Raw genomic sequence first — 27,700 nt, 5'->3', positions numbered from 1 at the left:
TCTGTGGTGGCATAGCTCAGGACTGATACTTCCAAAGAAGACTGAATTAATCCTATTTACCGTCTGATCTTGTTACATGCTGCCTTGTTGCAGTTCTAAATTCTACGCAGTCAACTTTGTATTGTCCTCACTGGATGTACCAGAGGATAAATGTGCTGTTATGTTTGATGTGCATTTGAAAAAAAACCAAAGCATTTCAAAGATTTCCTTTCTGACTTGCAAAGCCTGGCTTTTGAGTTACTTGTTTGCCTTCAGAAGCTTGTAGCATTAAACAAGCTGGTAGAGTTGGAGGGATTGGAACTTACAGTGTTAAGGCATTAATTGGCCTTGTGCATCATCCATCAGCAGAGAAGAAAGAGGCAGTCGGTGTTCAGCACCTATTCCCAAGGGTTACTTGGTGGAAAACTTCAGGACTTGTGATCTTCCTTGGAAAGCTTACATCCATCTCACACGAATAGGCTGTATTCTGTAGTGCTCTAGCTATGGATTGCAGGTTTTGGGGTGTGGACTTTGTTCTGCATTTTGATTCTTGTTCAGCAATTGTAAGAAAATTGTCACGTTTCCTCTTTTTCCCTTTAGAGCTAAAACCTGACAGTCTTGTTCCTCCTTTTCACTGAGGATAGATGGTTCTCCTCCATCCCCCGGTGAAACCTCCCTGGTAGGGGAAGATGTCACCTCTTATTTCCTGCAGTGTGAGGTGGCAGAGGTCTGTCCCCTTTGGATGGGGCTGTCCTGCTCTCCAGCTGCCCGCAGGCTCCAGCAATTATCCCATCAACTCCACTCTCCTCCTTGCCACTGAACAAGAAGTTCGTCCCTTGGTTCTTTTTGCTTTTTTCTTTTTTTTTTAACTCCCTCCAGATCAGCCCCTCACCTGGACAGCCTTATTTTCAGGCTCAGTTAAAGCTGGTGCTTCAGCAATTATTTGCCTAATTTGGTTTCTTCTCCTTTCTTTTCACCTCTCCCCCAGTTTTTCACCCGTCATCCATTTCTTGTTAGGTTGATGCTAAGCCTCCGTGGCCGGGAGGATGCACAGAAGCCTGCCTGCTCCAGGTGCTGAATATTGCTTTTCATGAGCCATTCTGCAAACGGCCCTGTGGCTGCTAGGCAAAGAGAAAAAAGCCTGTCAGGTGCTATCGTACAGTCTTTGGATGCTTTGGGGATAAAGCTCCGTAGAGCTGACATCCCTGCTGCCACACTGAAGAGTGCTAATGACTTTCCCACCTACCCCAAAGCACTGCAAAGGATGCAGTTTGTTCTAGGACTGGTGAACTCTCTGGAATCCCATTGATGAGTGCTGGGGATTCTCCTGTGCAGTGGGGAGCATCTTCGATGCCCTGGTAGATCTTTTTTCACATAGCTATATTTCGATGTAAAATGTGTCGTAATCTGTGAGGATTGTGGCCTAAATAAGATGGGATCTGGATGGTCTGTGCCCATGGGACAAGAGGTGCCAATTTCAGGTCATTGTGTCCATAGGGACAATATAAGGCAGCAATGTGTGCTGTAGGGGATTCTGTGAGGACAGGGCCGTGCCTTGGGGGGGGGATGGCCTTGCTGTGCTCATTGCTGTGCAGAACTCCAGCGCACGATTTCACTGCTTAGCTGCTGAAAATGAGTTGACTACTAGTAGGAAAAATAAAAAAAGGAAGAAAAGAAATTTAAATGTCTTCAGCTAATTGCAGTTGACAAGACAAAGGCAGTTTGACTTTCCAGTATTAATTAGCAAACCCGTACTAATTAGCTTGTATAAGCACAATTCATGCTTCTTTCCCTAAATGCAATTAATATTGCAACTGAAGCCGTCTCTGGGCTGTGCCGCTCTATCATTAACATACCTTACCCTAATTAGGCACGGCCAGTAGTGGCTGGAGAAATGAGTTTGTGATTACAACCATAAAAAATCCTCTAATATTTTATATCCTTCAGGGAATCTGAACCTCAAATTCATTTTCTGATTTAAGAAAAATTACCCGTATCATTGTGCTGTGTAATTAGAAGAATGAAACTTTGATTTTTCTCTCCTTGCAATCCTTCACTTCTTTATTTTTCTTCATGCTCAGTTTGAGTGCCTTCCTGTTAGGAGGGAGCAGTACCTGTGTGTTCTTCTGAGAGCTGGTACGCATCAGGGTCATTGCTCACATGACATAGCTCATCTCTCTCAAGTTTGAGGATATTCTCCTTTTCTTATTGGCTGAAATAATGTTTATTTTTTATTTATTGTGAATCCATTTTGGTCCTTATGCTCACTTCTTTACTTTGTGTAAATATGTGGTGCACTTTCTGACAGGGTTAGCAGCACTGGAAGTTTTCTCTCCTAAGGGTAGTGCTCAGATAACTTTCTCTGCAGGACAAACTGGGAGGTTCCATGCAGCATCTGCACCTATGGCTGCCTGCCTGTGGTCACAGGATCTTAGTTCTTATGGTGCGCTGGTTTAGTGCTCTCCGGGTGCAGAGCTAGGGGCTAGCTCCACTGGTGCTCAAGTACTACTCATGGAAAATGCTTTCCTCTTTTATATTGCTTTTCTTTCTTGCCCTGAAGGAGGGAAGCAGAAGATAGTTGCTTTTTCTAATTTTCGTTTGCCTTTTTCATCTCTCCGCGTGGCCAGGAGAAAACTGGCTCAAGCTTACCATCCGAGCTGCCACTGTGATCCCTGATCTCACACTTTCTTTCAGTCTGGTTCTGTTGCATAGGGCATTAATGTCAAGTTTTTTTTTCCCCTGTCATTAATCCCTGAGGGAAGCGAGCCTGGTATTATAGAAGTATCACATGTATTTTCATTGCCCAGAGATGCTCTGGCTATCGTTGGCTTTCATCTTCAAAAAGCAGCTTGACTCAGGTGGACTCTGAAATCTATAGACTGCTCATTGGACCAAATGATATTTCATCCTCCAGCAGATTAAAAAGGATGGCTATAAGAATGAGAATTACTGTGCGGGGTGGGAGGGGAAGAAGAAGTCCAAAGATGTAGTCATCACAAAATGAATGGCATAAATCGAGTGTCCTTACAGAAGAAATAAAGACCTCTCAAAATGAAAACAACGAGTTCCCCTTGCCTTAAGTGAATGTGTTTGCTAACCCTCTGCAAGGAACAGGAGACCTTTATTTAAGGGCAGCAGGTCAGGAATAGTTAAGGAGCCAAATCGTGTGTTCAGTCTGAAATGGTAGTGTTGGGATTAACTTAAATGTCAGTGACTAGCTACATTGATGCTTATCAGGAGAAATAATGAAGACTGTAAGGAGGATACATGGAATAAATCTGCTCAGAGGTCACAGCGTGATGTGGCTGGGAACAGGCTGCTAACTGGAGAGCAGCATGGAGAGACTGCAGAAAGAGTTTGGGAACATCTCAGCTGGCATCAATGCATAAGGCACGAGAAATGCACACTGATCATACACCATTTGAGTTGCTATTGAAAGACTTCACTTCCTAGTGGTTGCATCAGACCTCCAGAGCATCAACAACTGTGACTTTTGATACTTGAGAGAAATACTAAATGAGTTTCAATTTTTTTAATTTTTTTTTTTTTTTAATTTACAAACTTTTCAGATGGTAACAGGAAAGAAGTGACCTTCAGTGTAGGAGATCTGCCCTAGATAATTAGGTAATATAGCTAATATAATTCTTGTTTAACAGCTATTAAACAGAAAGCAAGAAATGAAACAGGCAAGACGCAAGAATGACAAAACTGGTACTTGTTGATGGAGATGTTAATTCTCTGTATTATCTACAGTAGGTGGAATTAAATGTGGAATTAGAGGACCCAGCCACATTGATTATGAACAGAAATGAGGCTTTGCCAGAATGTATACAGAACCAGCAGGTTGGGAGGGGAAGGCAGGTGACCGATCAGTGCAGAAATTCTCCATCTATTAAAAATCTCTTTGATGGTTTCCAAATTGATTTAGCAAAATGACAGCAAACCTCCCCTGCACTTGACAGATGTTATACTAGCACTTTACACAAGAGCAGCAGCCTGGGCTGGATGGACAGCGTGTCATTCAGCTGAGCAGCAGCATGAACACAGCAGCAGTTTTTTTAGAGAGGCGTTTTTAGGGAAACACCCAGTTTTCAAATCAGATTGGAAGAACACCAATCTGGTTGTAAAGAAGCAGCAAAACACTGATTCAGAATGAAGTGATGTAGTATGAGAAGACTGGAAGAGAATCCTTTAGGTGACAAAATCAGATTCTTTGGCAACTGAGGCAATTGCAGCATACAGTTTAGTTCATAAATTTATCAGGCTTGTCTTGAAAATACTTAACTTATTTGTCCCATTACTGTCACTGAAAGCCTGTCCTGACAGCTAGAAATTTTCTCAGGTCTAGCTGAAAATATCCATGCAGTTAAGTATCCTTTTTTGTATGTGTTAATATTCTTCTTAAACTACAGTGACTGTTCTTCCTCCCTCATATTTATATGGTGATGTATTTATAGAGAACAGTTGTTCTCTCCCAGCATTTCACTTGCCCAGGTTAAACAAATCAAGCTCTTCCAGTGTTCCCTTAAAACAAGCTCCTCAGCCTGCTCTGGAAATTGCAGCTGTCTTTAAACCTCCTGTCATTTTATTTTACTTCCTTCAAAGATCAGCAGCCAGTACAGTCACATCATCCCAGGTGATGTTTCAGCAGTGGGTGCTGCAGAAGCACCAGAGCATCTGATGCACCACGAATCTGCCTGTGATGAACAGAGAGCTCAGAATAGCTCTTTTCCTACATGAGAGCTCTCGAGTGCTTGTTGTAAACAAGTACATTAGCATTAGTCCTCCTTGTTCCCCACGATGCAGGAATACAGTGAGCTTCGAGGAGCAGAGGCAGAATTTTTCCTCCTCTCTTAGTATAGGAGGTGATGAATGGCCATGGTTGGTTGTGTGCTGCGTGTTCCACTCTGCAAAATTCGTGTCCAGCGCACAAAGCTGTGGCAATGTCAGAAGCTTCTCTGCCAAGCAGAGCTGTGGGCGCAGTGGGATGGCAGTAGATGAGTGCTACCCAACTGCCTACAGACCAGAGAGGTGATCGGTACGTTAGACCTTGGCATGTGGATATCTGTGATTATAATTAGGTTGGAAGAAGAGACTCAGTCAATTCTTGAGGTTTATCTCTAGCCTGGCACATGGGATCAAGCAGTCCATTCACTTCAAATTAAAAAGAAATAAACAGTCTGTTTGAAAGTCCCATTACACAAATGAACCTGCTGTTGGATCCATTAGCGTTAAAGTTTTATGGGACTCGGCAGCAGCGGTCAGTTCCAACAGGCCTGCTTTTGTTTTCTCCTGGAAGATGGTAACAGCTGTCTAAGGGTTAGAAGTCTTCCACACAGCAGTGGGAGAAGCACAGGAACCTGAGATGTAAGGGTTTGTGCCCCTCACCCTGAGCTGCACCAGCACATGCTTCTTATTAGGAGGGCGATGGTGAGTGAGCACTGCTCAGCTCAGAGCTGAGTTAATGGTTTAACCTTTGCATTGTGGGGCTGTAACTGGAACAAGGGCTAAGGGTGAAAATAAAGCACTAGGGAATATTTTCTTTTTATCTGCCATTGTTGGAGCAGAAGAGGAAAACGGATCATTTTCCTGAGCAGGGGGCAGTGCTGTGCTGTGATGAGAGCAGTCCTGTTGTTGGCGTCACTGCAGAGTGAGTTACACTGAGATACACTGGGTGAAATAAAACCAGTGGGACAGGAATGTTGTCAGAGGCCTTATTATAGCAGGCACAGCCTTAAGACACAAAAGGCATAATTAACGGGCATGTAAATACTGCGCTTTTCTGGGCTTCATTCACCATCACATGAAAATGATGGGCAACCTCAGACTCATGTTGAGTTGGGGGAAGATCAGGTGAGAGCTGCTGGCTGCTCTGAGATTCAGCAGTTTCTGCCCCTTTCTGCTGCCTCACCTCGGAGGCATCTTGGAGGAGCAGTAGGAGGAACACGTGCTGTTAGTGCAGTACAGGGAAAGAAAGGAAGACTTGGAACAGTCACTTTTGGATCAGACAAAGTAATCCTTAGTCTCCATCTTGCTCATGGCAAGGAAGGAAGCTGCTTTCCTCCCGCTTCCACAGCCCTGGGGTTGTAGCTGCTCCAAAATAAGCCAGGCAGAGAGGTCTGAGTGGGGAGAGGCAATTCTGCAGGCACAGCTCATCCAGAGCAGTGCAGCTCCTGGATTTAGGGTGCATTGAGGGTGTGCTCAGTGGATGTACCCACAGATCAGAGACAGCTGCATGCTCTTCTTCTTGCCCAGGGCTGGGTTTATGTGTACCGAGAGTGAGGTAAAAGCTTACAGACTTTGTTTCAAGGCTGCCTCAGTCCTTGCACTGACAGCCTCATCAGCTTGCTGCACTATTTGTTTTGCTTTCGATCTCTGTGTGTCCGTGTGTCCTTAGAAGAGTTCCTGGTGGTTTTTGCCGTTGGCTGTTGGAGGTGGGTGGCACTGGTGGTGGGTTCTGTCAGGGCAGCCGAGTCCTCCAGCAGGAGCTGTGAAGCCTAATTTATCCACAGAGACATGGAGATCATAGAGCAGAATTCTTCCTGTGACCTCTTGGTAAATAATGAATGGCACAGCCCTGCCTTTTTGGAATCACTTAATTGAGGCTGACAACTCTTTGTTGTACTACAGGATCTAGCTTGTCAGGAGAATTTTAACTTATTTATGAATATTTCATTAACCTCTAAAGACTGGCTGTATAAATTCAAGCTTCTGCCAGGTCCTGTCCTGTTGATGGTGTATTTGGTGCTAATGTCATCCCCAGCACATCTATTACACCTTCCCTTCCCTCAGAGCAAAGTGTTGGAGCTTGCTGTTGGTGGCAGCAGGATCGTGTTCACCAAAGGTTAAAATGCCAGGTTTCTGTTCTGGCACCAGAACTGAACATACGGTGTTTGAGAGGGAATTGATTTTTGCTTTTTGTTCTTTGATTGCTTGCTGGCAACTGAAGGAGAACACAGGCATAATCCCAAGAGGCTGAAATGGGCAGAGCAATCTTGGCAGGCACTGTAACCTTTGCTATTTTGCCCAGGGAGGGAGATTTCCCACTTCTTGCACATTAAAAGCCTGCTGCGTGTTGTGGCAGGAGGTCCACATCATGGGTCATTTAGCTGGAAACATTTGAATGCTCTTGAATCTGCTTTTCTTAGTCTGTGCTTCAGGAAGAGTTTGGGAACAAGGCTCCTCCAAGCGTCTGCTGCTTTCTGGAAGGCAGTTGAAGGCTCTGTCACCTGAGCTCCCCATTTCCCTCAGTGCTGGCCGTGTCCCCATCCTCGTGCTGCCCATCCCTGTGCATTCATTGCAGTGTGAAGCCCCGAGGGTCCCCTCGCCCACCCTCTCTCTGCAGAGATGTGCTGGGAAACTGAAACGTGGAGTTGGAGCTGTTCATTAAAGCATTGAAGTACAGGCTGTGGGTTGTTCCATGGGAGCTGGAACAAGAGGATTACGTTCAGTTTTGCAGCCTAGCACTCGGTGAAGGCTCCTTTGCTCTCAGCATTCAGCAGAGATTGATTCCGCTGTATTTAGGTTAGGAGATGAAGGAACAAAAATGGATGTTCGATTCCTCTTTCCTTTCCTCTTTGATCTTCTTCCTAGGTGGTTGGTTGAAATGCGTAGGTTCTTCTCTGACTGTTCATTATGTGATGATTTTTCAACAAGGAAACTGATGGGGAGGAGGGAGAGGTGGGATTACAGCTACCGTTTCATGAGCATTTCTTGACTGAATGCTCCAGAAACTGCTCAAAGGTATATTTTCAGGGAACAAGCAGTATTCAGACTTTGTGTGGAGGAGGTACAATGTCTTTCAGGCTTATTTGTTGCTGTGCCCCTGAGCTGCAAGAGGATTTGCTTCTGGCAAAAGTTCTGACTTCTTGTTTGCCAGCCGTCTCCATTGCAGCAGTGCCACTGGATGAGGTTGCAGTATGTTGATTCCCAACATTCCAAGGCTTGGAAGTTCCCTAAATGTTTTTTACCCTGTGCTTGTGCTCTAACAGGTAGGAGGTATCAGCCAGTTCAGGCTAGTTACTCTGGAGTTTCCTGCTCTCAATGGACACCATCTGTTTTGCTCTCCCTGCTGGGAGGAACTTCTGGTAGTAATTAAAAGAGAGTCATCTGCAGGGTAGTGGAGGTGGTGGAGTGAGGCTGATAGCAGCAGAAAGACTCTGAGCTAAACAGACATGGAAATGAATGAGTGGAGGGGTCCGAGTGCTGAGCTGCCATGGATTTTTGGCTGTTGTGTGGCAGAGCCTGGTTTGTGGGCCTGGGAACTGCAGCAGGGGGGAGAGGACCTGCGTTCATTCCTTCTTTTGGAGCAGAGAGTTGAAATCTGTAATTACATCACCATAAGTGAATCCATGGGCTTAAACCACTGTCTTCATTTCTTTTGCACTGTGGGTCTTTTGCTCAGGGTATTTGCTCCCCTTCCTCTCAGACCGTCGGGCTTTGTTAATCTCTGAGCCAGCTCACATCCTCATGAGATGTCCAGTGATGCCTGTTTCCAGCCTTTTCAGATATGTGGTTTAACTTTTAGGTAGCCCTGTGTGAGCCAGGACTTCACTTGATGTTCCCTGTGGGTTCCCTCCAGGCCAGGTTATCCCATGATTCTATTTCACACCCATCCCAGAGTGCAGAAAAGAAAGTAGTACAGCATGAATTGAGGAAGAAAGCTCAAGAAAAGAAAAAAGATCCAAGCAGTTGTATGTTGGCACTCACACGATGTGTGGTGACATGAGTGATGTCCTGTGCTGCAGACTGAAGCCCCAGGCAGGGTGCTCCTTCTGCATGCTGGGCAGGCTGTGTCCTGACCCGCTGTGGTTGTGTCTGTGCCATCCGTGGGCACAAAGGGCCCCCAGCATTGTGCCACGTGGGATATTCAGAAGCTCTGTGCTCACCCTGCTGTGCCTGAGATCCCACATCTCAAGTCTTGGGGCTTTGCAGCAGGAGATGAAAAAGCAAGAGAGAAAACAAATATTTTCCTGATTCTTCCCTTAAGTATTCCAGACAGGAGTCTTTGAAACAGATCATCTGAGCGATGGGTTAAGCACCTTCAATTAGACAATATTGCTCATCAAGAATAATGTGCTGCTGTGCGGAGCACCTGCGGGTGTGGAGCTGTGCTGGGGCACAGAGGGTGAGCTGCCAGCAGGGCTGGGAGGTGGCAGGGGCAGAGAGCTGGGAGGTGGTAGGACACAGAGGGCTGGCAGCTTGCAGCTTGGGATGCAGCAGGAGTCGCGCAGGGGCAGTTTTAAGGCAAAGTCTGGGGAGGGATGTAGGGTGTGAGCACCTCAGCTCCCTGCACGGGCTGTGGGTAGGGGATGCCAAGGCTTGGAGGACACGATGTGGGGATGCTTCCTTAATGCATACAGCTCAGACTGATGATTGATGCTGGTCTTACGTGGTCATGGAAAGGTTGGGACCTCTGTGTGTTTGGCCTTATTTTGCATGGTACAAACCGTTCCCTATATCACCCTGTACCTTTGTGACTACATATGGGATCCTTAAGGTAGGCAGCTATGAGCAGTGTGCCTTTGTATCCACTGCTACCAGCAGGGCTGTGCTCCTTTGCAGCAGGACTCAGTTTGGCTCACTGGACCCATTTGGAGATGCACCAAGTCACACTGGTGCAGCACAATGTAGAGGGAGGTGTGTGAGGAAGAGCTGCAGGCTGCCTGCAGATTGGGAATCAGAGGGGAGAGAGGTGAAAGCTCGTTAGGGCTCCCTTGGGGTAGATGAATTAGTTAATGACTATGCTGTGCTTTGAAAATGCAAATGCTGTGTCAGAGCTGAGTCTGATTATAATAATCAATCTTCCTTTTGAGAGGGTGCTGGAGTCGGGGAGGGGAGGAGAGGGATGAGACTGAGGCTGAATTTCTAGATGGCAGCTCCAAGTTCCTCTGCCGTCATGAAGGAAACCTGCCGCTGCCAGGGTGGTCGGGGAGAGGCAGAGCTGCATTGGGAGGAGTGATGCCTGCCAGCCTGGTGGCTGCACGGCAGCCTGGCCTTAATCCTGTAATTTTGTTCCCTGTGCTTGTCCTGGCTGGCGAGGGAGGGGCTGGCGCGGCTCCTGCGTGTCAGCTACCCCTGCTAATGGGAAAGATAGAAACTGCCTCCTAAGCAGGATCCTTGGGGGATGGAAGGAGGGGAGGGCGGCTGCTGCCGGCGTCCAGCAGTGACAGCTCCTTCTCCCCTGGCACTTTATTCGTTTGTAGCAAGCGTTCCTAGTAATTACGCCTCTTAATTTAGGAGAGCGAGTGGGAGAAAGGAATATAAATTTGTGAATTAACTTTAGAGATTGGAAATAGGGCGAGTGAACCTTCTCTCTGGGAGATTATATTTGGAAATGAAATAGAATGACATTCAGTATAAACTTGAAAAATTGCTCTCTTTTTACTGCAACAGGAGGAGAAAAACCACAATCCAGACTGTGCTGGAGAGAAGCAGAAGTCAGCATATGTCCATTTCCCAGCCTGTGTGTATCTACAATAATGTATATGCATGAGCACATTTTCGGTACTGTTTACTGCAAGGTTGCTTCTAGCCCTGTCTTTGTGATAAAAGCATGCCAAGTTTGTTACAGACTGGCTAACCCATAGAGAGCAGCAACTCTCATGTAGCTCACCTTTGTCTTCAAAGAGGAGAAAAAAAGAAGATACATTATTTTGCTTTAACCAAAAGGGAAATAGGTAGTTCTGAAACGCTTTTTATTGAATATCTGATTTTCTTTGGTTTTATTGCTTTTGTTCTACAATAGCATCGAGGATTAATTTCCCCCAGAAATGAACCTGGTCCGCTTGGCCTGTTTCTGAAAGACAAGTGATATTTTGTCTTGCAAATATTGTCCTAGTTCCTTTGAAGAAGTTAGGTTAAAGACTAGAAATGTGTGTTCCATTAAGAAGCCTGGTGAGACTCCGTTCTCCTTCTCTGCAGGCACTGAAAGGGAGCAGCTCTTCAGCCCCGGGTGTTTGGAGGAGCTGATGCTGCTTTTGCTGAGCAGAATGATCGATGGAAATGCTCAGCATGGTGTTCTACTGCCTCATAGTAGTGCTGGACACCCAAATTAAGCTCACTGGTGTTTATGTACGTTGGATTTCTGTCCTGACACAATGTTTGTGAGTCTGTAGATATCAGGAGGTCGCCAACCTTGTCGTGTTTGTCTGTGGGAAGAGGGGTAAACAGCATCCTTAGTGCTTGTGCATCCTTTGGAGAGAAGGAAAGTTACACTGCTACCGTGACTGGCTACGGGCTCCTGGGGAGCTGGAGTGTGCCTGCGTTGCAACCACAGCATGTGGGTCGTGCTCAGGGCCCTATTTCTCTGCTCTGATCTGTTTTAGCACCCGCTTCCAAATCTGCTTGGTTTTCATACACTTAAATATTTATGTATTTAAATAGCTTGCTAAATTGTGTTGAGACTTGTAGTCAAACAGAACCTCTCAATTCACCTTTCCATGCTGGCTCTGTGCAATTCAGTGCCTATTTATCTCTGCCTTTTAAAATCAGCTCTTTTGCTGAGGAAGGCCTTTCAAAGGATGTTGCATCAGCCCATTGTTAACTAAACCTTTAGACATTTATAATGGATTCAGCATTTCCTGCTTTTTACAGCTCCAAGAATGCTGAATGACGTGCAGACACACTTCATCAGGATAAGATTGCTGTATCAGCCCCTCACTAAAATGCATTCATTATTCAAATAATGGCTATATGTTTCCAGCACGTGTTCTATGAAATACGTGTACATGATGTGAGAAAATGAACTGGCCCTTTTTTTCGGCGAGCAAATCCTGACTTGAGCAGTGAGCTGAAGTACTCTAGACTGAGTCCTTTATGAATTTCCTTGCTTACAACATGGCACCTGTACAGGGATCTGGTCGTTATTTTGGACAGCATGTTCCAATATTCAGAAGTCCATGAACACAGTTTACGAGGGTGACTGATTTAATTTAGAAGCTTAAATCTGTAATAAATCCCATTGGAAGAAGAGTGTGGGCAGTGGGTGAGTGGGATGCTTTGGAAATGTTCATCTTTATCAACACTGAGGCCTGCTGGAGTCAAGTGGGAGGAACAGTGGGTCTGTGGTGTTGCAGAGACTCAGAGAACATGCTGGGGAGGGTACAAATATGGGTCAGCAATGACAAATGCCATAAATACACCAAGTAAATCAAATCTCTAAAATAAAATTCTGTTTCTTCTAGCTGTCAGGGGATGAATTTGTAGTTTCATATTCCTCCTGTCACCTCAGAGATCTTGAAATAGTTTGTACAGAAAAGGAAACTGGAGAGGAGCACATTTTTTGCAGTGCTGTGGGTGTCTGCTATGTCATTAACACTTGGAGGAGAGCCGCCATCTTGAAGTCCTGTCCAGGCAGGTTGGAAAGTAGGGCTGAGAGAAGAAAGACTCCATTTAATTAAGCACTAGATGAAAATCCGTGTTCTTCTTTCCTCTCCTTCTCAGATGGTAAACAGCCCTGACAGCGTTTATTTTGGGAAAAATATTTGCATTTGACCTTTTGGGCTATTTGCGTATGTGGTCATTCTGAAATTATTCTATATTCTAGATGTGCCCAGATCGTTCTCAATTGACAGTAATGAAGCTAGGCTGAAATTCACACTTGTGATGTAAGAGAGGAGAAAAGGTTCTGGATAAATGCTATCAATTGAGGATGGGAGCAAGAGGCTCCAGTGTGTTCTGAAAAGAGAACATTGCATAGTCAAAACGTTACGTACCTGTTTATGTGTTTTATTCACGAGCCGTGGACTCTGACACCACTCGTTATTCTGCCCTTTCCTCTTTTCAGATTGCTGATGGATTCTGTGTAATGGGGCAGTAACTGGGGCTGATCATGGGTGTTGTTAACCCCGAGGCTCTGAAGGGCTGCAGATCCCTCTTGTGCAGTTTCCAGCCTAAGGGATGCAATGCAGTGTTATGGGACAGCGTGTTCTCCCTTTGCTCTCAATGCTGCTTAAAGAAGCTAAAGTGTTGGAGCTGACCTGGGTTGTTGGGTAATAAATGGGAAAATACAGCAACGAGCAGGAATTTAAGCAGCCTTTCCCCCTCTCTACTGGGAAATGTTTCTACTAACTTAATGTATTTGTTGTAATAAATTTAGCTCAGCCAGTTACAAAAAAATTATTGATAAAAACTGCAGTTTAGACAGGAAGACTGAGTTAGTCCAACAGGTGGGAAAAGCCTCCAGAAGGCATGGATGGAAAAAAAGAGAGAGAGCAGGACTAGAAAGTGATAGAGTACAAGTGGTGTGCTGGGAAATAGGCAGTAAAAAACAAGAGGCTGTTCCATTCCGGATCCATTCTTGGGACTGATCTTTGCCTCTTGTAGCAAGGGGACAAGTGAAGAGACAGAGCTGAAAATCACAGAGTATGGCTTTGTGCTTGTACTGCCTGCACGCTGTTTATCTCCTCCTTCACTTCTGCTGTTTTTCTGCCTTCTTTTTCTCTGCTTTCTGTCTCAGCTGCAGACCATCAGACCTGTGTGCCCGGGGATGCAGTGGCTGTGCGATGCCAGGCTGGTGCCAGCGCTGCCCATGGGCTGCACTGCGTGTGCTGCTTCGTGTCAAGCAGGTGCAGCCGCACACAAGGAAGCTTCCATCAACATATTCCTCATTCTTTGCTCTCTTTGCTGTTCTCTTCGTCCTTATTCTGTGAGGACCTCTTCGCTTGTGCTGAGCTGCCTTCAGAAAAGCAGAATTGGATGCCATCAAGAACCTGTTTCGGCTTATCTCAACTAACTTTCTTTTTGCCCTGAAAGAGACATAAATAACAGTTTTAATATTCTCTGTGAGATTGGCAGGCAGGGACATTTTCCTTGCTCAAACCCCAACAACTGAAGGAAACAAGCAACAGGGTGGTGTTTTTTGTTGTTGTTTTTTTTTTTAAATGAAATATTTAATACCTTAACTGTTTTTTTTTTTTTCCTTTCTTTCTTTTATTGTCAAAGACTAATGAGATTTTAACGTCAGTAATTCGTAATGGCACAAAGTTGTGCCTTGATGTGAACCCGAGACTCTCCAGCAGCTGCAATCAGCGCCGTGCAGCACTGCCCCACTGGGGCTGGTTGGTACCGCAATGCTCACGCTGTGCCCACCTCTCCCAGGGACATCAGATTTACAGCCCACTAGTTCTGACACATGAGAATTCGGAGGGCACAGAAATGGCTTTGAACACCATTGCAGGCCCTGTGCCCTTCCTTCCTCGCTCTGACAAACCCAGCAGAATCTCATTGTGCCGCTACAGAGAGCGCCTGGCACGAATTTGTCACTGCTCTATCTCAAGCAAGATGTGCACTGATGATTTCACTGCAGCACTCACTTCAGCATGTGTGCATTCGCTCTCCCGTCTCCCTTTCCCATTTGCACTCCATTTTTCCTCTCTGTGCAGCAAACACAGGTGACCCCTTCTCGCAGCAGCGTCTCATTGGCCCTTCCCCTCCACCCCCTTTCTACCCGCAAGGCAGCAGTGATTTATCTGCTCGTGTTGGTGAGCAGGTGGCACTTGGACTCAAGGCTGAGCCCGCTTAGAATGTGATAAATAACATATTTACCAACCCCTCCGTCTTCAAATGCAGCCCAAAAGCAGCAGAAAACTCGGATAGCAGACACATCCAGCCTTCAGCAGATGTGGGAACCAAGAGATATGATGAGTTCTTCCCTAGAAGCAGGGTGGAATTGAAGGCTGCTCCTCATCCTGGTACCTTTTATTCACATTCCTGAACTATCTGGAGCGCTTGCTTTATCCTCAGCCATCTGTGATGGGCTGAGCTGGGAGAGATAAGCTCAGTAATCAGAAAATTGAAGGAAGCATTTCTGGCTGTGATAATCTTATCAGGCAGCTAATATACATTAACATTTGTACAGCTTGATGATGCAGGTGGGCCTTGCTTTATTTTTTTCTTTTTCTGGATGCCTTTTGACAGGGAAGGGAGAATGCAGGGATTTGGGGTGCCAGAGAGGAATTTAGCAAAAAACTCAGCTCTACCTGCTCCAGTGCTCCAATGCTATTCCCTTGGAAAGGGGAGGGAGAGTAATGCAGCCATCCCCTTTCTGCCCTTTCTTGCTAACAGTGCTGCCATGTTCTGTCTGCCTTTCCTGGCAAGTAGGGAAGGGCAAAGAGGCAATATGTCAAGATTTCAGTTCTGGCTGAGTAGTAGTTGTGAAACTGGGGAATTTCTATTAACTTGCTTCTGTTGCACAAAGTTCATCTTTCCAATGTGATTTTTCTCTACCAGTCCAATCAGTGCTGTTCAAGGGAATTATTTCTCTGATATTGAGCTGTCTGTGGTCATAAGTTCTGCATTGCTAATTAGGGCTGAATTGCTTATTGTTTTCCTTCTGTGTGGCAAAAATACAGTGTTTGTCCATAGAATTTATGAGGGGAATTAGTTATCAGCTGCAAAAGACAGAGGACAAGGAGGTCCCAACTCTGAATGAGGAGATCTAAGCTGGGAGAAGGTGCTGGAATGGAAGCTGCATGTCCTCTAAATACTTCTTCTGCTTGCAGTTTGTGATAAGTTGCTTTCTGAGAGGTCTAGAAACAGGTAATGGGGTTTAATCATCTGTGCCTTGTCTTGATAGCTGGGTTAGGGGTACAGTCAGAGAACCTGGGAATGATTGAGTCTGGGTAAGAAGTTTTCATGTTTGTGAATTTTGAAGTATTTTCTTGTGAGTTCTTCCCAAACAAGTGCAAAGGCAGAAAGTACTCTTAACTGTTTCTTGGTTCCACCAGACCCACCTGAGCAGCTGGAGCTGGAAATGTATATTGGAAAGTGCTGGAAATACTCCCCTGTGTTTTCTATTCAGTGTGTGTGTGTCAGCCTTGTCCTGGACGAGACAGCATAATCCTGTGGTTCATTTCTTTATGGGAGGAATTGATGCTAAATGAGGTTGAACTGTCAATACTTAATCTTGGGTGCCAGATAGCTCCTAATAGCGCACTAATAATTTTCTGCATCCAATTATGCATTAGGGATGGGTTGGGGAAATCTCTAAAAAAGAAACAGGAGCTCAATGTAGAAAATAATCAAATTCTTGTGCCTCATCTGCTTCAGGGAAAATGTTGGGAAAAGGCAGAAGGGAACTTGGAGTGGAGAAGGATTGACTGAGGTTGTGGCATTCAGTGCATGAGGAGTTGTCAGTATCCTGAAAGAGGTCTGACCTGTGCAAGATGTAACGGTTCCTTCCTCCTTCCTTTGCTCTTCTCACATCTCCATTTCCCCAATAGCACTGAGGAACTCATTCCTTTTCTCTTCTGCAGCTGGAGGTGGAGATGAAGGTCCTGAAGTCTCGAGAGTGCACCGCAGAGCAGAGTACCTTCATCACCAAGGAGGAGGTTGACGCACTCAGGTGAGCAAAGCAAGGGGAAAGCTGGAAGGTTCAGCAGCTTTCAGTGGAACTAAGGAGAAGGAAAAGCCCAGGCTAGTTTCACTGTCTGCTGATGTTACTGCTGTCCTATGGTGGAGCCCCAGATAAGAGACCTCATTGTGCTACATTGCCATGCCATGTATGTAGGCACTCTTATTCAGGGAGCAGCGGAGTAACATTGATTAGAACATGTTTCCCTTGTATTTCAGAAGTGGTATTTCTTTTCCTGAGCACACTTTTTACTTTCCTGTCTGTTCTTATGGATGTAAGAAAGTCGTGAAGCATTAGCAGAAAGCCTCAGCCCCTGATTTTTCTTGCATTTACCTACTTTACAAGCTTTTTTTTTTAATCTTTTGAGAGTCTGCAGGCTCTTTTAGTGTATTTGGGGTCTCTTGCACTCATAAGACTGGCTTCATAAGACTGGCTCCTGCACTGCTATTCCCTTTATTGACTTCCTTCCCTGTGGAAGGAGCACTGCTGTTTTTTTCTTATTTTGACCAAATCTGGACTGTAAACATAGGATCTGTTGGCATGTATGTAAAGAGGTTTAGAATTGAGCTTTTGTAATACTGATGTGCATGTAGCACTGGAGATAAAAGAGGGATGTTTCCCCTGGTGCATTGCTGCAGATGGCAGAGGGGTACCTGTTGTTATTCAGTGAAAGAGAAGTTACAAAACAGCATTTCAGCAGAGGATACACAAGCATTAACAAAAGCTACAGGGAAGCCAGACAACCTTTCCATGTATTTATTAAAGCATTTACAGCTTCCATTCCAAACCAGGTGACACAATAAATACTGAGCATAGAAAAGTTCATCTGTTTCTGAATGTTTAATAAAGTTCCTTTTATTTAAGCTGAGCAAATCAGATCTTGACAGGAGGAGTTTTTTATTCTCAGCTGATGTAAGACTTTGGCTGGAGTTTCACTTCTTAATTCTTTTATATTTTCAGCTCCATCACTATGAAGTGTTACTGCCTCTTAGGACTGAAAGTGGGTTTTTGCAGCAAGCAGAATCTTGCAGAAAGCAGAAATTACTGGCCTGCGTGTTATGACTTTGCTCTTGTGCCTTGCCTCTGGAGCTTGTTTTACGGCTTTGAAAGCCCAGTTCCATAGCAGAGGGAAGCTATTGGAAAATAACACATGTTCGGCTAAGCTCTTCCAATACGTTTTAAGGCTATAAACCTAATCACAGGATCTCACTCCTGGAGTGTAGTTCCCTCAAGGTGGTGTAATAGTTCTGAAGACCCAAGGCATACATCTCCCTTTTTTAATTTCATCATGCATGTGAGTTCTGGTAGAAGATAATATGCTGTAACTTTCCTTTTTCAACAGAGTAAACCTGTCTCCATCTACTTTTGCTTATTGTGGATGTTTATTTGACCCGAGCTCCTTCAAGTTTTCCCTTTGAGGTGCAGCAGACCCTCTGAAACCTGATGTTTATACTGTTGCAGAAGTATTTCAGCACCTCTGCAGCAACATTAAACCCATGGTTCCTGATTAATTTTACGCCTCTCTATCAGTGAAGCCAGCATCCTGTCTGCTGTCTTCTGGGAGCTGAAGGTTTTCAGAATGTTTCCAAAGCAGCTCCTCGGTCTCTCCCTCCCTGGGCTGGTATGGGCTGCAGCACCCTTTCATGGAGGAGACGTTCAGTCTCTTTGTTTCCCCCTCCAAGACTCATTACTCAGTGTTTATCTTCACTGAACAGCATTTTTTGCCATCTATTAATGGAGCAGCTTCAGGGACAGTGTGTGTAGGGGGGAGCAGCCGGATTGCCACGTGGTCTGGGACCGCTTCGTATTGCTGGAGGCTCTTGGCAGAGAGAATGGAGATGTCTGGCTTTGTTCTGAATTAAAATCTATTTCCCGAGCAGGCACAAGTGGAACTCACAGTTACCCACTCGTTATGGTGTTGTGGTGTTAGAGTTTGCTCATGGGTAGCCCTCAAGCCCTCTAGGTCATGTTTTTCACCCTCTCCTTTTGTTTTCAAAGAATTTCTTTGATACTAATCTCATCTCTATCCTCCTTTCATGAAATTGTGTCAAAGCCTCCTCACAAAGTATGACAGAAAGACAAGCCTATTCCCAGTAAAGCCATTAATGATGTGAAGCTATTTTCCAGTCCTGAGCCGTACACTCAAGGCTGTTTAATCAAAGCAGCTGAGCTTCTGGACTGGTTTCGCAGTGATATTTTGTCTTGCCTTTCCCAATTCAGTGCTGTGTGCTCCTGGGGCTATGGGTGCACAGGGACCACAGTCCCTGGATCTAATTCTGTGCTGTTTTTTGCTTTTGCTTTTTCCTGAATTGCGTTCAGTCGTTACAGTAGACGAGCTGATTTAAATTCTCCTCCCCGGCCCTGATGCTAGTCATTTAGCTACAAAGCTGTGCTAAAAAGCAGGCATTTGTTTGTTTTTAATCACTCTTTTCACTGCTCAGCTCTTGGTTTCTAACAGTAAATGACTGAAAAAATGTTCTCTTTTAGCTGGAGCAGTCGTTGCTCACAAGCTGGTAAGCCAGTGCTTGCTCTTTTTTCCATGTTTTGGCTACCATTACAGCTTCACTCTTTTCAGACTCTCAGACACCCCATCCAGCAGCACACACGTTTCTCTGCACTGTAGGGCCAACTCTGAATAAAACCTTTTTTGCTTATGGTCCTAGACTTGAGCAGTCAGAGGATGTGGTTCAGCCTTTTTTTGTGTTTTCTGGCATTTTCTGTGCACTGGACATGAACTGGGCCAAGCTTGCTCTTCACAGGAGAGTCTCCTTGTCAAAGCAGCACATGATAACTCACTGTCTTCCCCCCATGCTTGGGGGTCAGGAATAATTCTCCATGATCCATGGCAGAGCCCTTCATGTGACGTGGCTGGATGAGTCCCCTCTGACCAACTGGGTGGCTGTGGTGGAAGAACAGAAACGCTTCAGAGGAGAAGAGAGATCACTATGCATAGGGATTGGGTCTGCTGTGCCACGGGGCCACAAGTGTTTATTCAGTTTTATGTAGCTGCTAAGTTGGAGCTGGCAACACGAGCTCCACTGCTCCTCTTTTCATCTACAGACTGTTGCCAGAAATTAGTTCTGGCAGCAAATGGGGAAGAAGAGCACAAACTTTGCAAATTGGTTCGTGGGGAAAGAAATCCCGTAGCTTATGACAGAGCTATTTCCATTTCTGTAGTTTACTGTGTTCTTTGAAAGCTCATTAACCTACAGTACAGTGTGTCTGCTCTTCTGGACTGAGCCCAGCCACTTCAGTTAGCTGCTGTCATGAAGGAGAGTGAAAAATAGAGCAGAACCATGAGAAGCCAGCAAGAGGAGTCTGCAGAGCAGGGCTGTGAGCTTCAGGCGTTTCCATATCCACCCTGTGGTTAGGAGCTAACTTCTGAAAACAAAAGGAGAGGCATAAAGGGAAAAAAAATCCATATTAATTCTTTGAATCTGTATTCACCTCTTGTGAGTGAATGAGAGCTTTTAAAAATATACTTTTGTCTCATTTTTTTCTTTAGTATGGAAAGTAAATTTTCAGCAAGAGGCTTGAAAGACTTCATCAGTTTTTCCTCCTCCTCTGGAGAACAAAGTGCTCTTTCGTCAGACCTTTTATAACTTTAAATGCGAAACTCTCTCCCAGCATCATTGTTTCTGAAGGGACCATAAAAGCCAGTGCTAATGCTGTCATTCTTCACGCTTCTCGCTGCTCCCTCTGAAATTCCATTTGTTTATATTCTGCAGATCTTACGAAAGGAAAAAGCGGTCAAATTGTTGAGTTCGTGTACTGCGGGGTATAGCAAAGCACAGAGCATTTAGGCATTAACACCTTTTAGGGAGAAGATGATAGCTGTGCGGGAACTGATATTTCAGAGCCTATAAATAAAAGAAACCTATTCAAAAAAAACCCCCACAACTTCACCGAAGACTTAAGCAGCAACAGCTGAAGGACCTTTTCAGCTGGAACAAATCTGAACTTTTTCACTCTGCTGTCAAACTGCAGCCCCAGTAAATCCTAAATGTTTTCTGTGGATATAGTGACTGGGTAGAGTTACAGTAATTCAAAAGAAATTCATGTTCTTGCCAATGCCTATTAGTCACACTTGCTGGAATTCTGTCTGCTCTGCTCCTAACACCATCTCAATGCCATCTGGATCCCTTAATAGCGCCTTCCCAACACATACATTTTCTGCTCCATTCAGTAGTTTCTTGTTCAGCAATAGCATTTCCACATGGCCATGTCCTCTTCACAGATGGGGCCTCTGTGAGACATGTCCTCTTTGGTGATACCCATGCTACTCTGCAGGCAATCGTGTACCACATCTCTGAACATTAGAAACAAATAAAGATGATGGAGGAGTGACAGTGGTGAGTAGTCAGTGGTCAGCATCTGGACGGAATGGGATGTTTGGGAGCGAGTGGATGCTGTTGAGAAATTCTAAAGCTTACCTTCTTTTTCTTTCTATTTATTTTTTGCTTCTTCCCAAATTGAACAGCCTGGCCTTTCTCTGCAGCAGCTATTGCGCACCACCTGAGCGCACTGCAGGCAGACTGAACGCACAGAATGCGACGTCTCCTGATTCTCTCACAAGTGTCGTTTCAGTAGACCTGAAGCTACAGTGTTTTTTGTGTTCAATCTTCTAATTTGGGACAGTAAAATGTGCAGTGGAGGCAATGTAAAGCACAATTTTGGGGAAGAAAGAAAATCTACAAGTCTGAGTAAATGCCAACTTTATCAGTAGTCTTGCACTAAATATCTTGCAAAAGGCTGAGGAGATGGCTGCCTTTGGAACCTTTGCTTCTAGGTTATCTGCATTTCATGCAGGAAAAGTCTTCTGGAAATATGACGAGATCTTTCCCACAATTTAGATATTTTCAAGAGAATAAGTTGGTAAATTTGACAAATATCGATCTGGATGATTTTCCCTGTATCCCTAAAGTCGAGAGTGGTGTCAGTATTTGGGAAAGTAACTAACGTTTCTTCCTCCCTTGTGCCACAAGGCTGCTTTTAAAATGAGCGCCAGCATTCATTCTTGGGCAGACATGAAGTTGATAGATGGTTTTGCTGTACCCCAGTGTTTCTCTACTCCACGCTGTGTTCTTTTCACATGAATGTATCTTGGATTGTTCTGCCCACATGAAAGTAACTCCCAGGTGTAACAAGTGGAGGCATGCAAATTGGTGATAAAATGGGATCACTGATCTTCCTGCAGACGTCCCTGGACAGAGAGCATGCAAAGTGCATGCAGACTAAGGCTGCCTGCACTGATGCTGGAGCATCCAGAAGCAGTGTGTGGTTGGCCCTGTACCTGAATTCACTTAAAAGAAAAACTCTGGTGCCAAGCATGTAAATATTTTTCAATATTTAACTGCTGTATCTTAACCACCAGCTGCAAATGCTTCGCTGTGTTTATGTATAGATAGGATTTCCCTTGCTTCTCTCTCTTTGCCATTGGGGAGCATTCCCCAGGGCTTGTAAAGCAAAGCTAGAACAGCACAAACTGTTTCCTAACAGCTCTTAATGCTTTTCCTACTGCAGATCCAGGACACTTAACAGTGTTAAAAATAGGTTAGAAGAGGGCTAAGTTGTGAAAGCACTGGTGAGTCCTGAAAACCTCCCTGGCACAAAGAGGTTCCAGCAGTGTTCCCAACCCTCCCGGAGCTTCAGCTCTGCAGGTGAGCGGGCTGAGCTGCGTCCTGCTGCGCTGTGAGGCAGTCTGATGCCCGTCTGGGCAGACAGAAAGGGCAGGAAGGAATGAACCCATCTTAAAATTGCAGGGGAAATATTTAGAAATGTTAACTGCTCGAAGCCTTCCCTTGTCACACCTTGCTTGTCCCTCAGGTCCTTCGCAAATGTTTTCTGGTGATGGCTGTGAATGGTTTTTAGATAAGGGCCTGAGCTCTGTGCAGAGTGATGTGCAGGCAGACAGCAGCAGCACCACAGCTTGTCTGGGGGCTGGATGGGGAAAATTTGTTCTAAATAAAAAGTCAGCCTGTGCAATATGGAGAAGGCACTGATGGGAGTCCTGTGCCTGCCTCTGACCTTTCAGGAGCTGCTTTGCTGTTCTTCCTCACAGAAGAGTGTTCTCGCTCTCTGCTCAGCAATCCATTTAGATGCACACCATTAACAGCATTCATTCCATCTTCCAAATTTCCATTTTTACTGACCTTTTCAGTCTCCCGCTTCTTCAGCATCCTCCATCCCTGCGAGCTGAGCATCTCTTCTGGAAATTAGCAATGATCTTTTTGAATGGCCTCAACAATGCTAAAAGCTGTTCATCTGCGTGTTAGAAGCGTCCAAGAGAGAAAACGATGATCCTTTATAATATCTGAAAATTACCAGCAGGGGTCAGGCTTACAAATAATTTAAGCAATTGAAGCTGCATTTTTATAAGGGAGACATTTCTGTGCTGAACATGTAGATCAGCTGGCTTCTGAGGAAGGGTTTGTAGCGTTTCCCTCTCCTGCCCTGTTTCTAGGGGAGATGACTCCTCACTTGTACCTGAAATTTCTGTTGCATAACTTGTGGGTGATGGCAGATGGACATATTGTGTATTGTCACGGTGCAAAGATTGTCAGCTTAATTTAGATAATTTAAAAGTGCATGTTATCAAGCAAGATAATTAATTTTAAAAAATTATTCTGCAAAAACATTCTCTGAAAATTGGACTCAGGGATCAATGTTAATATGTATTAAATGCACATTTAATCACAGGAAGTTGAAATGAGGCAGCTGGATTCTCAGAGTGTTGAAGTTCGTGTACTCTGTACTGAAATGCAAACAAAAATGTTATATTGAACGTTTCATAATAATTTCTCCTGCATAACAAGTTTAATAGAGCTTTCTGAAGAACTGAACAACCATTTGGCTAAAGCTGATCTTGTTGATACAACATATTTGACCTTTCAGAAAGCTTTGAGCCAAAGGTCTCAAAGAAACTTGAATGGAATAAGAAAGAAGGTTTTTTGTTGGATTAATAAGAATTAAGCCCTGCAGAGGCTGACTGCCCCACTGTGCTGTCTACACTGGTGGCCATTTCTGGATTCCTCTGCACAAGTGGCAAAGCTACTGGGGTACCTTGTGAAGGCTCTCCTAACTTCTAATGTAATGTCTCTAGGATTTTCTGGGTCAGAGATAATAGCTTTATAATTTGTAAAGCTTGATAAATTTTTCTTCCATTAATTCGTGTCACGCAAAGTTAAAAGATGGAAGCTCAAAGAACAAATGTTCATTGGGTTTTCCATGAGATCCTGAAATGCTTTGTGTTGGGAGTTTTCCAGCGCAAAGAAGTTTGTGAGTAGCGAGGAGACGGTTTGAGGTAATATGAAATGATGCCACTGATCAGGCTGCTGTAGTTCAGAAGGATCTCGTACTACTCAAAGTGGGACACAAAGTTGAATGTCAATAAATGTAAAACCCATGCAAGTAAGAAAAAACACCTTTACTTTTTCTTGTACAATATTTGTACTATATGTAACTAGGAGTTAGAAGTTGGGAAGAAAACAGCCTCACACTACTGAATACATCAGAGTGCTGTTTGTAGATCTAGCTCTTCTCATAGCAAGAAGTCTGTATAAAACTGAGGAACAAAAAGGGTGGGCAATAACAGTGGGCAGAACTATGGAAAGCCTTTAATGTGGGGAAAGAGTGAAGTGAGATTCTTCAAGAAGTGGTGGGGGAGATCTGTAAAGTAGTTCAGAGAGGGGAGGACGGGACAATTATTCACAACTTCTCATAGCAGAACTAACAGGCGCTCAGTGAAATAATCACATGTGAAGTATAAAACAAAATGAACTAATTTTTCATACAGCACATAATTAAATTTTGGAACTTACTGCCAAGGAGCGTTGCAAAGGCCAAAAGTATAAATCAGATCAAAAAGAGATCTGACACACGCGTGGAGGTTTCAGCTGTTGGTGGTTATTGAACATGATCATCTTGACTCATTCTCTGGTTCAGGAAGTAGCTAGGTTGAATTTGCTTTATGTTCAAGTTGTGTGTTTTGACCAAATATTGCTGGAATTTAATTTTAATCATGCAAACTTGGATTTTTTAGTTGTAAGTTTGGACTATCTCAGTAGTGTAGCTTTGTGATACTGAATACAGGAATCATCTGCCACTGTACGTGATTTCATTTTGTAACTTGACTATTTGTGGAGGGACTGGGCAAGGACACATGTTTACTGTCTTTCCTTTCCCCTCCAGGCTGAAGATTGAGGAGCTGGAAGCTGAACGCAGCAAACTGGAAGAGCAGAACAGATCTTTGTATATGAAACTGGAGAAGCTAACTATGCAGGTAGTAAAATTGGAAGTTCAGTGTGGCTGGAGAGGATGCCACCTTCCATTCATTGTAGCTGTTCTAACAACCGTGCCAGATTAAACCGTGCAGCATGCAAAGTTTATTTCCCTCAGTTTGTGCACTGTGTTTGTAGGAAGACTGTGCAAACTGCACCAGTGTACCTTTATCTGTGTGTGTTGGAATCCTGTTGGTGTTGGGTCTGGTCACACAGGAGCAGTTGTCTTCTTGACTGTGTTTGTCTAGAACCTCTTCTTTTTCTTCATGAAAGCCTTACATGCTGCTCCATGTTAAACACCACCATTGCCTTAAGTCATCAGTTTCCAACTTCATTTGGTGCCAAGCAGCAGCTTATACACAGGGCTAAATAGTAGGGAGTTGTGCAAATTGGAGATCAGTGTGTTCTGGAGACTCCACTGCTGTTCTCAGGGATGGAAATGGAGACCACCAGTTTGTGACCTCATTAGGTATCAGTTTTTCAAACCCATAAGCATGAGTGCTGTTGAAAGGATGAGATAACAATATCACCGGAGCACAGACAGTGAAAGGCAGAGGTATGAAGTCTGAAGGATGAAAAGAAGTGTTTGTTTTGCTGTGCTACTGTGGATGTTCTACCTTTTGATGAAGTAGGTGCTGTTCTGGATGGCAGAAGGTGTTCAGTTTTTCATTCTGGCAAGGTCAGTGAAGTCTCACCTTCCCCAAAGGGAGGGCAAGGGAGCCTGCAGCAGTCGAGTGACTGTCTGTCCAGACTGCTCTCATTCTGGTAACAGCTTTCCTGTGCAGAGAAAGGGGAATGGAAGTCGCTTCCAGCTTTTATAGCATTTTCTGTCAAAGGGTGCTGGAAAGAACAAGAACCTGAGCATGTTTGTTTAATCAAAGCCCATCCTGCTATAAACAGTGTTATCTCTCCCTGCTGCTCTCTCTGATATGTTGAACAACTCAGCATTGTAGCATTTCATTCTCTTAATTTTTCTTTCTTTCTCTCTTTTTTTCCCCCTATTTTTGTGTAAATTCGTTCATGATTTTAAAATTACTCACATTTCAGACAGATCATTGATTTTATCTTGACACCCATTAGAGGCAAATCAAATTTTTTTTTTATTACTAATTTTTAGAGGCAGGGGAAGTGACAGCTTTGATAAAGCAGGGAACTAAGAGCTGCTGAGCATCTCTACTGAGCCATGTTTAGTGTGAAACCTGTCACTTGGTTCTCCTTTAATTGGGTTTCAGTCATCGGGAGATGAAAGCTTTGGGCTGGTGTTTGGATGCTCAGGTCTCCAAAATACACAGCAGCAGCTTTGGTTTTGGTGTAGGTTACAATGCACTCAAGTCATATTTAATCTACCACTGCTGTCTTACAATAGCTGTTGGCTTTCTGGGGAGGCCTGACCAGAGGAATTCCCCCTTTTCTTCTCCATGTCAGGAGATGTTCTGCTTTATTTGCTGAAGCTGCTTTTAAGATTCTGTAGGGGAACCGTTAGCAAACAGCTTGAAGTGGTGATTGAGCACCTGGGGAGGGGGTGTTGCTGGCAAGGGAACATGGGTCAATTGTTTGCAGCTGTGCTTTCCAGGTGGCCAGAAAGGCTGCAGCCCCCCTGGGCTCATAAAAGGGCCAGCCACAGGAGGGAGGACATCACTTGGACCTGTGCTGTTTTTTGGGAAAGGGTGCTGCGTAGCTGGAGGGACCCTTCCTCAGTTGGGTGAGTTTGATTCTTCTTCCTGCACGTGGTTATTAATCTCTCTATTGATGCTTTGTTTGGTGTCACCGAGTACTTGTGCTGGAAGCACTTCTGCTTCTTTGTGAGTAGAATGGATGCCAAAGCAATCAAGTTTTTAAGGCTTACTTTCAAAGTGGTAAGATGGGAAGCCTTCGCTGTAGTTTTGCTAATTGCCTGCTTTCCGGTCGTTAGTGGAGATTAGCGTCAGCTACTGTTTCAATAGCGGGGCTTTTATGGTATAAGAATGAAGTGATTGTGGTTAGAGACAGAACAAGATGCTCTTCTTTTCCTTGGCTTCCCACTTGTATCTGAGAGGTGGTTGCCAAAAGCAGCAGCTTCAGAGGAGTAGAGAAGAGAACAAGAATATGTAAACCAAATGCTCAAGTGTCGGCATTGATCAGTACGTGCCTACCTGAATGGTAAAGATCTCAGAACTCCTCAGAGGAGAAAGCATCAGGGTTCCCATTTTATTTTTTTCAGTTACTTGGAGTATAAACTATTTTAGTAAGCCAAGCTTAGAGTGACCCCCAGGTCTTTTTTGGGAAGCTGTGCTGGATCCTTTCTTCTATTGCTGCTGAGAAAATACGTTGAAAATATTATCGTACGCTCAGATAAGGTCACTGAGATTTTTTTAAGTTTGATATGTTATTTATTCTCATCCCTGTAAGAAGTGTAGTGGAAATGCTAAGTCATGGCCTGAACTGCTGATTGGACACCTGGTGGGAAGGCAGGGCCAGCCCAGGAGGCTCAGATGAGTGCAATGCAATGCAATGCAGCTGTGTGACCAGAAGGGTGGAGCCAGGATCCAGCCCTCATGTGAAGGCTTGCAGTGGAGGTGAGGGTATCTCACTGGAGATCCCTGCCTACCTGAGGCCTTTTGAAGGTAAAAAGCAGCTTCTTCCCTTTACTTCTGTGCCCATAGCTGTTGCATTTGAGCAAGGCCTCACTTGCTGCAGCATGGAACCTTGCTGCTATGCTCTCACTGCTGTGCTTTCCATTGCATTATGCCACCAAACTAAATAAAGGCGTAAGAGTTGGGATTGACATTAAACAAAGCAGAAAAAAGATGATACCTGACAAATCTTGATCTGTAGTTTTTTTTTGTGTTTTTTTTTTTTTTTTTTTTAAGAATAAAACCTCCAACTTTTTGGAACTGTATCTACTGAATGAAAGATGCATGAGAGGGATGTATTGAGGTTGTGAATTTGTAAGAGATGGGATTTAGAACCAGGGCTTTGACTGCGTTATGCTGGACTGAAGTCTGTCTGAGCTCACAAAGCCACGTGCGCTGAATGGAATCTGAGGACATGCCTCATGTTTTTCTAGACAGAAACATCAGGGCTTGACTCTATTGATGTGTGGGGATGA

General features: G+C 44.5%; 1 protein-coding gene across 7 annotated transcripts in view; it reads left to right on the top strand.

Annotated features, from left to right (window-relative positions):
• Window positions 1-27,700, top strand: part of MAD1L1 (mitotic arrest deficient 1 like 1) — a 320,530-nt gene that overhangs the window by 150,440 nt on the left and 142,390 nt on the right. For 6 of the 7 annotated variants that reach the window (XM_042864053.1, XM_042864057.1, XM_042864058.1 and 3 more), the window contains 2 exons: window positions 16,236-16,324; window positions 24,524-24,614. In XM_042864053.1, the coding sequence (XP_042719987.1) occupies window positions 16,236-16,324; window positions 24,524-24,614 (180 nt within the window). Of the gene's footprint in view, window positions 1-16,235; window positions 16,325-24,523; window positions 24,615-26,240; window positions 26,315-27,700 lie in introns of those variants that run through there. The other variant, XM_042864059.1, reaches the window with a different exon arrangement.

The sequence above is a fragment of the Lagopus leucura genome, unplaced genomic scaffold, assembly GCF_019238085.1.
Source record: "Lagopus leucura isolate 7727_CA_CO unplaced genomic scaffold, USGS_WTPT01 Super-Scaffold_760, whole genome shotgun sequence".
Lineage (NCBI taxonomy): Eukaryota > Metazoa > Chordata > Aves > Galliformes > Phasianidae > Lagopus > Lagopus leucura.
The sequence above is the reverse complement of the archived record's forward strand: the minus strand, read 5'-3'. Positions and strand labels throughout refer to the sequence as shown.